Source organism: Barbus barbus (assembly GCF_936440315.1).
Source record: "Barbus barbus genome assembly, chromosome: 47".
Taxonomy (NCBI): Eukaryota; Metazoa; Chordata; class Actinopteri; order Cypriniformes; family Cyprinidae; genus Barbus; species Barbus barbus.
The window spans coordinates 18,713,567-18,728,959 of NC_136725.1; the positions used below are offsets into that span (position 1 = coordinate 18,713,567).

Consider the following 15,393-nt stretch of genomic DNA (forward strand, 5'->3'; position numbering starts at 1 on the left):
CTCCTCCTTTTTATGCATTTTCTGCCAGACCTTCAGACTGATGGCCAACGTTCCCTTACTGTGGACGTGATGTCTGAGTCTGAGACTAATAGCAGTCTATCAGAGCTCGAGTAAAAGAGTCTCTCTGAGCCCTAAACCTGCAGACATCAAGCAAAATCTGATGTCTTTGAACTAATAGTATAAGGCAACTAATGCACACAACCTCTGAAATAGGCTATGTAGGCCTATATTTTTTTAGATGTCAACTTCTGTAGCTACTGCTGTTTCTTCTAAAATTTGACTTTTTACTACTATGGTGTAAATGTAAAAAAAAAAAAAAAAATATTGTTCTGACTATAAATTCTAAACTGATAAACGCGCAGGAAGTCGTAACGAACAATAAATAGCCTATTGATTGGCGGAAGAATTGCTGTTTTTTTCTCACCTGAATAATTAAACATAATAAATGTGAACATTTATAGAACTTTTTAAAATAAGATTTCAGTAGACGCCGTTTTACAACAGCAAGGGGCGAGGGGCTTCATAAAAGTCACAGTACAGTTACTCACTTTTCTCCTGACTTATTTCATGGATTCCTTCGAATATCATTTCGTGTTCTTTTTTCGTGTTCACACTGACTTCACTGTACAGTTACTTGTACTCCCCCAAGTAAATTTATGAAGTTAAACAACCATCTAGTTTGTCACTCAGTCGCGCGCCTCCACTCCGCCCCGACACTCAAAAGTCAGTGAGCAGCGCGCGCGTCTCATTCTACCTGCTGAACGCGCGCTGAACAGAGCATGGCCAAATCTCAGTCGAGACGCTGCTGCTTCTGCATACTCGCTTTAGTGTGCTGTGTTGCCATTATCTGCATTTGCATCATTTTAACCACCAAACAGAGATGCGCGTTTACGCACGCTGCTGTTTCTGCGGACTCTTCCAGGTGCTCCGACATCGGCAGGTAAGAAGACGTGGGCGTTATGCGAATTAAGATCCGACTCTTAGGCATTGAAAACATTACATCGACGCTACACTGACTTTCAGTTCAATGCAATACAGCTGCAGTACAAGTTCAGAGAGTTCAATTGCATGTCAGTAGCTGCAACATAGGCCACAGGAATAGTTTTTAATAAGCTGTTGGTTTTAAATATAGAGTGTTTTATATGAAGACGTAGCCTAATGCTATTATTTCAAACAACAAGGAGCAAAAACAATGTAGAGACATAATCAGTTTAAGAGATTAGATAATGCAGCGCTGAACATATGGTGACACACTTGTACTGATGGATCTTATAGATTTAGAATGACTAGAATTATGAAAAAATTACCAAAAAGTTGAATGTGGAATGGGTCTGGCCATACTATTGTGTACATACAATCTTGTTGACATTGTGTGTTAAATATTTTCAGCAACCATTTAAACCCTCTAAGTGATGCTGCACACAAAACCAAGATCTTTTGTTCTGAGCACTCATAAAACTGACAAGAGCCATGGCATTAGTGGCAGCCAAGACCTCCTGCCAGTCAAAACTGGATCAACATGCTCTTAGATTAGTAAAATTTTTGTCTCTCGTCCACGTTTCCTGCAGTTTGTGCCAAACGTATACAGAGTGTTTCCTTGTTCAATGTGTGAAGTCTTTTATGACTGCATTTCAAAAAACTTGGCTTTGGTGTTTCATCTGGGGTCAAATTTAACCTGCTCTAAAAGGCTAGAGAGAGGAGTTAGTACGGTTTCCAGGCATATCCTGGATAGAGGAGGTATTTGTCCTCTTTTAGAATAATGTCATGTGATGCTTGGAATTCGACTCACATTTTGTCAAACAAAACAACATCTGAATGTTAAAGAAGTAAAGAACATTGCGTCTCCACAGACACTGTCTTTACCCAGAGTCTGGCACATCATCTAACAGAGGTTGTTTCTCGCTTTCCTTTTTTGTGTCTGGCATTGATTGACACATCTTAATGAATGCTGTTCATCAGTATTCAACCCCTACAGGGATAAAGTAAATACGTTTTGGTGGCTCATTCAGACCATATATGTATATATGGTCCATAATATATATATATATATAAATAAGAGAAGATGAAAAAGAGTTTTTTTAACCTGGAGTTGTGATGGTCTCACCAGATCAGTGGAGTGTTTCCCAAAAAATCATTGTTAGCCAACTATACTGTATATGGTTGCAAGTTGTTGTTACCAATATAGTTCAACGATTTATTGTTTCCCGAAAGCATAGTTCAAATGAACATTCACAAACAGCATCACAAACTTAACGTTGTTGGGACCAGTGTTGGGGGAAGTTACTTTTAAAAGTAATGCATTACAATATTGTGACACTCCCTAAAATAGTCACTAATTATGTTACTTAGTTACTTTTTATGCATTGTTACATTTGAGTTACTTTTTAAATCTTGGCAGGGCTTGCTTGTTTGTTTTAACATAAAAAAAGTTATTCTTTTACAAATGTAAAGGTGCTTTTACACCAAAAGTGAAATGAATACGCCTCAGGCTGAAGGAAATGTAAATTCCTGTCTGTACAGCAGAGGTCGCAACTCAAACAAATTGCGTGAAGAATATGAAGCAGTAGAAGAAAGTTCAACACTATTCAGCAATACCATAAATTTATTTATTTTTGCTTCGTGTGGTTGAATTGGATTATCGAAGGTCAGTTAAGACACTGGTTAATAAAATGGGATTAAATACATAATTGTCAGATATATGGACCTGTTTTGTTGTGTTTTCTCCCTCATGTGCTTGTCATTTGGTTCAGGCGTGTCTTGTAATTATCCTCATTTACTTTAGTACTTAAGTCTAGTCAATTATGTTAGTCTTCGTCCAGTGTTAATGTGTATGCTGTGTTGTGCGTGTGCCTTCTGTGGATTTATAAAAGACTGTTTGAATTCTTCTTCTTCTTCGTGCGCCTTTTGTACACCTCAACCCATGATAATAATGATATTTGTCTTATTTATCATGTTGTTTTTGTGCAGGTGAGATGAGTAAATACATTTTCATATGAAGAGTTCATTTGCAAAAACAGAAAAATCTCAAAAATCATGTTTTTTTCATTGTGCATTCCAATTAATCTCAATCAAACTGCAGTTGGGATATTTTGATTAAGTTAAAAAAACATAGCTAAAAAACACAGCTAACTAACACAAAACATACTAAAAAACATGATTTTTGAAAAGAAAAAAAAAAAAGTTATCTGTTTTTGCAAATGAACTCTTCATATTTAGTCTAGAAATAAGCACACAGTAGAGCCCTGCGCGGGACTGTTTTCTTCATCCCGCTCCCGCCCGCGCCCGCCGAATTTCTGACCATTACCGCCCGCTCCCGCAACGTGTGTGTTACACTCCCACCCGCTCCCGCAATATGTATGTCCACTCCCGCCCGCACCCGCAAAACTCTGAGAATTTATTCCCGCACGATAATAGAGATGCATTGATTTTGTGTCTTCTCCCGTCCCGCAGGAAAAAAAAAAAACGTATTGTATTGCTATTATTAAAGAGATTCGTGTTTGTTTCTTTCCATGACCTGCATGTATTCTGACGCACTGGTAGGGAAGATGAATATAGCCTGGGCTATCGGGGACATCTAAAACGCTTAGGCTACCGCGCGTTTCTTTAGACTTCAAGTACTTTGATTTTGTTGACAATGACATCATGTCGCTAGGCTGCCTCCCGATCCCGCAGTGTTTTTTTTTTAGCCGCCCATTCCCGCCCGCAGCAAAGTTCAAACCGCCCGCTCCCGCGAGATTTGCGTTGGGTCCCAATCCCAATGCAGCCCTCTAGCACACAGCATGCACAACGCCTCTGAATTACTCCTGATTTCTCTCAACATGGGGACAGGAGAGATGCATGGGAAAACAAAGTAACTCTGATATCTCCTAACTCAAAAAGTAATGCATTACTTAACTATAGTTACTTAAACTCATCTGATTAAGGAACTCACGTAATCTGATTAAGGAACCCCCCAACACTGGTTGGGACTACAGCTCTCGACCTTCTCATGGTTCAAAGCATGGTTTGTTAATGTAGACTTAAATAAGCAAACTACGGTTACGTTTTTATAAGGAGGAACAGGGACTGGAGCAACAAGGCTAACTGGCATTTGTAAGAATGGAATTTGCTCTCCATTTGTTCTCTTTGCTATCTAGTAAAGATAATTGAAATATTAAAGGGAAATTTTATGTTTTTCCTATGAGAATGTCCTTTCTTGACTTTTCTTGTTGTAAAAGTAGCTGTATAACATTAGCGCTTCACACTGTAACACTGATCTAATCTTTAATCTCAATTTTCAGATTTAACAACAAATACTGAATTGTTGTCGTCCTAACGGCATTGTTGACTTCATAAATGCACATACCATCGCAATCTGATATGCTTTCGAGGACTATTCATTATCGTCAATATGAGTGATACATCATTATGTGATTGATGGTCATTGTCATATCACTTAACACTGATATAAAGACTGTGGTATTCTACAAAGTTTTTTTTTACGTTTCAGATGTTTGATTTATTCCATCCCTGCCATTGAAAGATCTCACATTTCTTTTTATCAGTTCAGGACATCCTGTGAAATCAGACATTTGAGATCATCCTTGTGGTGTATTACCCTATTATCCCAAAATCACAGCTGCGTGAAGAGAACTATCCAGTGTTAAAAAAAACGAGAGCGCAAAAACGTATCTTCTAGAAAGCAAGATTTTTCAGAATTCTGCTGATTTTGTGTGCGTACGTGCGTGTGTGCGTGTGAAGGCAGAAACTCAAGGTTCAATGTGCTCTCGGGTATCACTTCTCCTCTGGCTCAGACTTGCCTCAAGATTCTCAATTTTCATATTGACGCAAACGTGATTTATCCACAGCAAATGTGTTTGTGAATGTGTCACATACCCCAAAGCACCGTGTTTCTAACACTGTTGTAGCACTTGAATGCAGAGATCATTTTTAGACTCACAAATATTACATTTTTCAAAGGTTCAAGTATTTTGTATAACATCTAATCATAAAAGTTAGCATTTTTACATTGACATTAAAGCTAATTTCCTCTTATACTCTCATTACTGAAATACAAAAAAATAATTATTCTCAGTACTTTAATGCTAAAAATTATAACTTGAATAGTCAAGTGTATTTGTTGAACAGAATTTAATTTATGCTCATTAAAAATACACATGATTTTCATTCTTGCAAGTTGCAGATTTAGCCATTTGAACTTTATGTATTCAGAATATTGCTGTAACACAATGCTAAATTTATGAGACATGTGTTCTGTTCGCAGGGACATGCTCTGTGAGGGGGGCTCAGCGGTGGACGCCGCCATCGCAGCTCTGCTCTGCACTAGTTTGGTCAACCCACAGAGCATGGGTTTGGGTGGAGGGGCCATCTTTACCATTATGGACAAAACAGGTATGTCTATGTATTGTAGTTGCGTAAAAAGCACTATATAGTTAAATGTAAATTAGCATATTATAGTTGTTTTGGTCTTGTGATTGAGGTGATAAGTCTTTCAAACCAACATTCATCGAGTTTCTCTAGAAATTTTATGGAAAGGTGGACTGACCTGTTAGTTTATTGTTTAAACAGTGTTCTTTAAAGAGACAAAGAAAAATGTACATGACATAAATAAGGAATGCTGTTTAGAAAAAATAAAATCTCCATCAGTTTACGGAGTCCTCTGTTTTTCAAGGCAAAGTGAAAATCATCAGCGCAAGAGAAACAGTCCCAAAAGGTGTCCAAGCGGATCTGCTGAATAAGTGCCCGAAAACCTTTTCATTTTCTACAGGTAAAGCTTTTCCACATGAAAGCAGGGTAAATTATCCCTCACTGGCCTCTCATTTAGACTTGAATTTAAAATCACCCAACATTTACATCATGTATTCAACCTAGGAAAGGGAAGTGGTGTGTGGCCAAGTATGGTGATCCATACTCGGAATTTGTGCTCTGCATTTAACCCATCCAAGTGTGCACACACTTAGTAGTGAACATACACCCGGAGCAGTGGACAGCCAATGCTGCGGCACCCGGGGAGCAGTTGGGAGTTCGGTGCCTTGCTCAATGGTCTCAACCTGAGACTCAAACCCACAACCTTCAGGTTACAAGTCCAACTCTCTATCCGTTAGGCCACGACCGCCCTATGTCAAACGGGTGATTTTCAGTTTCACCATTCAGTTTTATTGTGTGAAAACCAAGTCTGGACATTCAGCTTTTGTGTCTCATGGAAGAAGGAAAATAAGTGGCATGAGTAAACGATGACATTTTTTTTTCATAAACATGCCATTTGGAAATATGGCATGGAGGACAATGGGACATTGTGCATAGGACAGGGGAATTCTTTCTTAAGGGGAATTATGCATCATTTTCCCATAATGCCAGACTCAGCTCAATTCTACTGTTGACAAATATTGTGTAGTAGCCTAAATGTTCACACGCTAGTTCATGCATATAAATGCAACTCTAATTATGACTGGTTTTCTGTAAAATGTGTACTTCCCAAATATAAGAGATTAGTTTTTTTCCCAAAAGCAGAAGTTTATGTAACTTGGATAAGAACGAAACTCACTGTGTTGTTCTTTGTACTGCAAAAATGTCCACTGAAAACAAATCGAAAGCTTTCCAAAAATAGAAATAATCTGATTTGGGAGTGTACAGTGTTGCTTTAAAAGGGCTTTTCTTTTTTTTTGGTTTAGACCAGTATTACTCAAGACTTTAAATTTGCCTTTCCTTATTGTTCATACTTAAGATTAGGCATTTAAATAGATGTCCAACCCTAATATTAAACTTTGTTATATAACTAACAGCCTAAGAACACCCTGGCAAACACGCACAGAATCCTATAATTGATCTTCAGAAAATTAAAAAATCAAGTTTAAATGTATTTTATCAAAATGTGTAATGCATACAATATTGTCAATGCATTTATTTGATCAAAAATTCTGTAAAAACAGTAATAAAGTGTAATATTATTACAATTTAAAAGAGCTTTTCTGTTTGAATATATTTTAAATGTATGCCTATTTTATTCCTGTGATGCAAATCAGAACTTTTGAACAATATTGTACTCTATTTTATGCTTTATCTGTTCACGCGTCTAACAGGAAGTCACTGGATAGGTGTACCAGGAGAACTCCGCGGCTATGAAAAAGCTCATCAGTTGTATGGAAAGCTGCCCTGGGCCAAACTATTCGAGCCCTCCATCCAGCTGGCACGAGAGGGCTTCCCCATGCCAGCCTACCTCGCTTCTTTCTTGCAGAAAGATTTAATTAAAAAGCTGATGAATGGCACTGAAATCTGGTAATGTATCTTCTCCACACAAACACAAACACACTATCATGTACACTATTGTTATGACTGATATCTCAATGTAATAGTTTATTTAAGGGCACAAGTATGATGAACCTGAGCATTCTTAACGATCAATGTCAAAGAAGTAGGTTATGACTTAGCTGCAGGCAAACCGCAAGAAATATAAGACCTCATTCATTGTTGTGCAATAAGAAACTTTCTGCTGCATGAATCAAAGCAACATTGAGTCTATCTCCAGTTTTCCATTAAATACCATTTTTGTCTATTGTAAAACATAATTTGCTACATAACTTTGTATTTATCAAACGTGTCCCTGGACCACAAAACCAGTCATAATTAGCACAGGTATATTTGTAGCTATCAATGGCCAAATATTCAAGGTCAAAATGATAAATTTTCCTTTTATGACAAAAATCATTAGGATATATAAAGATCATAAGGATAAGTAAAGATCATGTTCCATGAAGATATTTTGTAAATTTCTTACCGTAAATATCAAATTTAATAATTTTCTATCAATAATATGCATTGCTAAGGACTTCATTTGGACAACATCAAAGAAGATTTTCTCAATATTTCGATATTTTTTCACCCTTAGATTGCAGATTTTTAAATAGTTGTATCTCGGCCAAACATTGTCCGATCCTAACCAACCATACATCAATGGAAAGCTTATTTATATGGGTAAATGTGGTGGTGGTGATGGCGCAGTGGATAAGACACATGCCTTTGGTGTGAGAGACTCGGGTTCGAATCCACTGTGAGACACCAATGTGTCCCTGAGCAAGACACTTAACCCCTAGTTGCTCCAGAGGCGTGCGACCTCTGACATATATAGCAGTTGTAAGTCGCTTTGGATAAAAGCGTCAGATAAATGTAAATGGATAAATCTTAATTTCCAAAAATCGATCTTTATGACTAGTTTTGTGGTCTAGGGTCAGAAATAATTCTGGAAAATATTGTTTTTAAACAAGAATTTTAAACGCCACAAAATGCATCATTGCTATCTCAGGAATAAATATTATGCATTTATAATAATGCAGTTATTTTAAAATTTTAAAGTACTGGACACTTTAAAACTGTGTCGTTTTAGGACTGTGTTTTTGCTCAAATTAATGCAGCTTTGGAGAGCATTATTATATAAATATTATATTATTATACATCTCGATGAAATTACAGCATTTTATTCGGTAATATTGGCATTACAAGAAATACCATGATGGTTTAAGTTTATTCATTTTTTCCTTGTTACTGTTTTGGGGTGAAATATGACCCACACCTGTTCTTGGGAAGTTTCATCACATTTTGTTACACCTGGCTGGCTTATGTTACTGGAGTTGCTTTCTGTCTGGTTTTGTAAGCTTATTTCTTTGTACAGTGAACTGTTCTACAAGGACAAGACAGCTCTTAGCCCAAGGGACACCCTCAGGTTCCCTCAGTTAGCAGAAACCATGGAAACGATTTCTAAAGAAGGAGCTGATGCCTTTTACACTGGAAAAATTGCCAGGGACTTGATACAGGATGTCGAAGAGAGAAGTATGACCTGTTTGTATATAAACAGCAGTCGCTGTAATCGGAACAGATGTAGTGCTTTCGAAATAGTTTTTTTGGCAGGTGTGCTTGTTTACACAGTTTACTTTTGGTTTTTCCAGATGGAATCTTATCATTAGAAGATCTGAAGACTTTTCAGGTCCGAGTCAATGACTCCTGGTCAGTCCAACTTGGTGATTACACGATGCACTTCCCTCCTCCACCAGCAGGGGGAGCAATACTCAGCTTTATCCTCAAACTAATGCATGGTAGGAGTAGATCACAAAAGAAAGACTTTCAACTTTCCCTGCTATACTGAAGCAGTTCTTACTTATAAATATTAAACCTCCCTTTCATTTCCTCAGGATTCAGGCTTTCTCCAGCCTCTAACCAAGGGGACCAGAAAACCTTGAATTTGCATCGGTTCCTTGAGGCGGTTAAGTTTGCAAACGGACAAAAGCACAACCTCAAAGACCCCAACTTCGGCTCCAGAAAAAATGTAAGGATACAGCTTCGTTTAACATACTGTGGTGCTGGGGTTACGCAACAGCAGAGTATTTAATGTGCTTCACTTAGGCTACTTATATTTGCTATTTTTGGCAGTAGTAAGCATAATATCACCAGATGTCAAGTGCAGGGTTGAGTAAATACTATGAAAGGCCGGATGTTATTTCTCATGAAGGCCACACAAATGCAAGCAATTCATGTTTGAAATTAAATCAAATTATTTGTTAACGAAGCATGCATTCAAAGAGATTTGATTTCATTTAGAAACTTCATTAATAATTACATGCCTGGAAAAACAAACAAAAAAAAAATGATTAGACTAAACTGAATTAATTTGTCTGGCAAGTATACTTGATTTATTCATGTTTTTCTTGTGCCCTGTGAATGCAGATGGAGTACATCAAAGACGAGAAGTTCATTGAGCGTATCAGGGCTTTGATCACTGACGGCTCCACGCACAACACTTCTTACTACAACATCACGCCGTCAGTCGACCGCTTTGGCACCACACATGTTTCAGTGTTGGCAGAAGATGGCACTGCTGTGTCAGTCACCAGCACCATCAACCACATGTGAGACACATTTACAGCACATGCTCAGCAGAGATCCTAATTGTGTTTCAAGATTTAAAGGGATAGTATGTGAATACACACACGCACCTTTTATATAAGCAGTGGCTATTTGCACTAAATGTAATAGCAATAGAGCAATTAGATGCTATTTACACTATAGCAGGATTTTCTTAGCGATATGCTATTTACATTAAGTAGATTCTGTTAAAACATCAGGATTTTCTGCTATATATACTACTTATTGCAAATAGCTGCAATTATCTGTACCTCAGTATACTGTAGTACATTATAAAACAGTATGCAATAATAACGTATTGAGTGCTAATTATAATTTTAATTCAAATTATTAAAGTTTTTTCAACTGCTTACAAACTTTGCCTCTTTTTTCAAAACTTTACACACAAATCCAAGAACAGCAAAATGCAAAATGCCCCACATCTCTTGCAAAATAATGCACTGCATTCAAAATATCTCAAGCACATATCAAAAGCAAACACATGCAACCACTATTATTAATTTATTATTAATATTAATTCCTGTTAGATTTTTGTGTGTTACATAGAGAATTGTGTGTTGTGTTTTGCAAAAAGTTTTGTTTTTACAAATAAACAATATTATTAATAAGAATATTACAAATTCAGTAATATTATCAATGAAATAATAAATCCTCTAATATTTATGAAAAGTACTATTTTTAAATCTTATGTCTTCAGGTTTGGGTCAACTGTTTTCTCTCCTAAAACGGGTATCATCCTCAACAACGAGCTAGCTGACTTCTGCGGCCGAGCAGATTCTGTCAAACCAGGTGAAGATCCTTCACCAAATATATCTTCTGACATTTTGCATGTCTTGAAACTTCTTGTCACCATATTGTCTGTTTGTTTTTTTCTCTCCAGGGGAGCAACCTCCCTCCTCCATGGCTCCTACCATCCTGCAGTCCCAGGAGAAGACTGTAGTGATTGGTGGATCAGGAGGAAGTTATATCACCACAGCCATGGCCCTGGTGAGTCAAACTGCATTTTCTCCCAAAATCATCAGAATACAGTCAGTATTGACTTTAAAATCATATTTTTGTTAAAGCACTTGCATATATTTGATGATGGACCACAAAACCAGTCATAAGGGTCAATTTTCAAAACTGAGATTTATACATCATCTGAAAGCTGAAAAAATAAGCTTTCCATTGATGTGTGATTGTTATGATAGGACAATATTTGGTTGAGATACAACTATTTGAAAATCTGGAATCTGTCCAAATGAAGTTCTTAGCAATGTATATTAGTAATCAAAAATTAGGTTTTGATATAGTTACAGTAGGAAATTTACTAAATATCTTCATGGAACATTAAATCATGGAATGATTTTTGGCATAAAAGGAAAATCTATCATTTTGACCCATACAATGTATTTTTGGCTATTGCTACAAATATACCCCAGCAACTTAAGACTGGTTTTGTGGTCCAGGGTCACATATTTTCCCGTAAAAAAGTTACTTGAGCTATAAAATTGTCTTAGTCCTCCATTTACATTCTATAAACAAATTTCATATGTGTTCTAAAATGATTGTCTGCGGTTGCTGACAGCATCCGACAGATGCAGTACAGAAATATCCTGTTGAAAAGAACCTAATTTAGTTTAATTGTTAGCCTATTCTTGGGATTTTAATCAACTATTTTAAACTGTTATTATGATTGTATTTTATTTTCCACCATAAAATTACATGTCCATGGTCTTACAATCTAAAAATGGTTTTGTAATATTTTAGCAAAATATAATAATTTGCTCCACCTCATTCTCATTCCACTCTCATTTACAGTCTATAAACACATTTCATACAGTATATGCACTGAAATATGCATTACAAATGATTTTCTGGGGTAGTCAACAGCATGCCACAGATGCAGTACAGCGATATCCTGCTGTAAAAAAACTAATTTAGTCTAATTGTTGTATTAAAATTTGTATCAAAACATTAAATATAAAATTGTCTGCATTAAAAACCTTTGTATGCGGTAGCTGACAGCATGCCAGAGATGCAGTACAGAGATGTCCTGCTGAAAATAACCTTACAAACCCTCTTTAATGAACATCCCCTTGTTCTTTTCCTGTTTCAGTCCATTATGAACCACTTGTGGTTTGGGATGAACCTTAACGAATCTATCGCTGCTAAAATAGTATTTGTGGACTCCAACAACGATGTTCTATTTGAGCCTGGATACGACCAGGTAAGTCCTTTGGAATGTAGGTCCGCTCTAATATTACAGTGTGGCCTTATTGATTGTAATTGCTCTTAACTCCTCTTGAAATGCCCCCGGTCACTGATTATAATCATCATTATATAAAACAGGTAGTCAAAAGTGACTTAAGTTGTAACATTTTGATCTTTTCTTCTTCTCAGTCTTCTATGGATGCCATGCAAAAGATAGGACACATCGTTAAGTACATCAAGTACCCATTCAATGTGGTCAATGGCATCTCGAAAGAAGGACAGTGCATCAGTGCCATATCTGACATGAGGAAGCTCGGCGGGTCAGCGGGATACTGACCCTGCCTCTGTTTGCGCCATCAGCTGTTAGAGACTGGTGTGGTGATTCATCAGGCCTGGGAGGAAGTGAAGGTGGAAACAAAGGGTTAGCGCTCCCTTTCAGCGACGCCTGTAGACACCATAAATTCAAATATGGGTGATTATGCAAAATGGTGTGTATTTGTCCGTCCATGTCCACTTTTGTTGGACTCTATCAAACGAGAGTTACAGTAAGATTTGAGTGCATGTAAATATGTTTTGTATTTCAGGGAGACAGGGGCTAGTTGTCACACAGAGGAAGGGTTGCATCTCAAAAACCACACTGGCATTAATTTAGGAAAGATTCAACTATAAAATGAAGGTAGATTTTATCTGATAGGCTGAACTGTGTTGGTAGGACATTTTTTTGACTATAAATTTCAGGTTGGGTCAAGTGGTTGCACATGATGTAGAGTGCTGCAGCGATGATGTATTTTTGTAGGCCAACCCAGAAAGTCTCGACAGAAACCAAATTGGATTTTTTTGCTTTTGGATAATTGCTGGAAATAAGACCAACAAAAGCTTATGATTCTTAAACATTTTGTTCATCTTCACAAATAAACTTTTATGCATTTTGAAGCCTAAATACAATCGCCAGAAGTATAAAGGCGCTAGCGAACCACGTAGTTCTAGAAACTAGCCAACAGGGTCGTTCCTAGAGAAACAATTTCCCTCTCAGGCTGTTTTGCTGGTTGCATTCACACTGGCAGCAGGAACTCTGAAGCGGCCAACAGCAATGCCTTTATTCACGCCATTTACAAATATCAACATCCGGTAAAAATTGGACACGTGTTCGGAGCTGTTTTTGTTGTGTGTCGTGGGTTTTCGTGATAGCAGAGATGGAATGTAAACACACAATTTACGCGATTGAAAGAGCATGAAAATCTGACAAAATCTCCTATGACAACTTGAAGTGTTATCATTGAGGCTGAGAAAAGAAAATAATGCTGCAGACAACAGGTAAATGCCATTATTGCTGTTTTCCATGTTCATGGAGTAAATATGCATTTGGCCAATCAGCGTACACCTGCATCACTGGTAGTTCCTATAGAACTGTTTTAGACCCCACTCTGAAGTAGGAGCTAAATTAGTCCCCCCCCAAACGGAGGTCCTAGAACTAAAATCGTTCCTAGTTCCTGCAGTGCGAGCATGCCAAAAAGTGGGAACTTCCACCAATAGTTCTAGGAACTATGAAAAGTTTCCTCCAGTGCAAAAGCGCCTTATTATAGTTAGGCTATAAATGAACTACACCATGGTCACATGACTTCAACCGTCATAACAGTCCACTGTCATAAAGCTTCAGACAACTCTGTCAGTTTTCTCCTTTATTTGTGTGTTTCATAGCCATTTTCTGATTATATACAAAGAAGCACTTAACATCATCCAGCACTGTTTCATGAAAGCTAATAGCGATTAACTTGAGGTCAGTGTTTCTAAATGCATTTTACTGAATCTATTCCATTTTTAAAGTTGTTACTGTAAATGTTGGGAAAAACTGTTTTATAAGAAAATCGAAATGTGAATGTCACCAAACTGAATGAGATACTGCATTACGAAATCATTTTAGCAATTATTGTTTTATTACTTGTGAATATGTTCTAGTTTTCATATGCACTTTTTTTCCACATAATATTTGTATAAACAGCGTCATATGTTGGTTGAACTTCAATCAAAAATATTTTATACTTTTCTATTATTTTTATATTGTTTATTGGAGCTGTTCAGACATTGAAGTTGATGGATATTCAGCATAATGTCCCATGATGCACCAGAGGACTACAGAATATGACATTAACGGAATCGCATTGAAGTGCATTTCGAATCTTTTTGTTTCATACATCACAATAAATCCTTTCTAATGTCTTTAAATGAGTCTTTCATTTGACTTTTATTATTTAAGAAAATGATTCAGTTTGAGCATTAGCCCTCGCTGTCCGCCGTCCAGGCACAAGCTCAAACGAGACGGGAGAAGTTATAGTCTACAAAGCATAATGTGATTAAATTCAGTTTTATGTGTGTTCACACTGAGCTGAATGCAAACGGCTTTCCCTAGGAGGGAAGAGATATGCATTATTAAAACATGCAAATGATCCTCATTCACGCTACTCCCACTATGGTAACACAGAGGGATGAATTTGTTCTTTATACACGGGTTAATCACAGATAATAACTCTTACCTCACTTTTTGTTGTTTCTTGCACAAAACAGTCATATTTTAGTTTTTCGTGAGCGTTTTCCATCTTCTTTGACCCAACGGCACGTGTTCACAATGGCGCTCAAAACACCCGCTCAAAACGCTGGACTGATGATGTTGCCGCTTTGGTGGCGTGTCTGTAAGATGTAGGCCTGCATCCATAATATAGTCGATCATTTTTTTGTACGCGTTCAACAAAATCAGTTATCAACAATGCACAAGCAGGCTTACACAAACGTAATTTTCAAATGTACATATAGTATCAGATGAATACATTTGTATTAATCCAGCCAGTCTAGCCATAATAGCCCAGTCAGGGTAGCGCTGTATTTAATTTTTGACAGGAATTTTGAAAAAGAGGCTGTGATAAATTATACAACAATGTTATTCTATTGTTATGTAACCGAAAGTTGCATAAAACAGTTTTTAAAGTTAGAAAGCATGTAGCACCTGCAACTATATCCATCACAGCCTTGTTTTCATTGATGTTACATTCAATATAGCATCTAACCTTTATTCAGTCTATGAAAGTACAAAAATGGCTTTTAATAACTAATTTAAATATACATACACTCTAAAAAATGCTGGGTTAAATATTGGACAGAACACATGCTGGGTTGTTTTCGACCAACAGTTGGGTTAAATGTTTAACCCAACCTTCTGAGCAGTAACCCAATCGCTGGGTTCATCCATATTTTACCCTGCGGTGGGTTGTATTTACCCCAGCATTTTTTAGAGGG

The 15,393-nt window shown here is 37.1% G+C and overlaps 1 protein-coding gene and 1 long non-coding RNA gene across 2 annotated transcripts in view; both read left to right on the forward strand.

Annotated features, from left to right (window-relative positions):
- LOC306866153 overlaps positions 1-15,393 on the forward strand; it is a 527,798-nt gene that overhangs the window by 63,464 nt on the left and 448,941 nt on the right. The window lies entirely within an intron of this gene.
- On the forward strand, positions 710-14,325 carry LOC306865352 (glutathione hydrolase 5 proenzyme-like). The gene is made up of 12 exons (XM_079409904.1): positions 710-940; positions 5,264-5,391; positions 5,672-5,767; positions 7,080-7,275; positions 8,666-8,823; positions 8,940-9,086; positions 9,183-9,316; positions 9,715-9,896; positions 10,610-10,701; positions 10,793-10,899; positions 12,011-12,121; positions 12,295-14,325. The coding sequence occupies exons 1-12, from the start codon at positions 780-782 to the stop codon at positions 12,439-12,441; spliced, it is 1,659 nt and encodes a 552-aa protein (XP_079266030.1). The 5' UTR covers positions 710-779; the 3' UTR covers positions 12,442-14,325.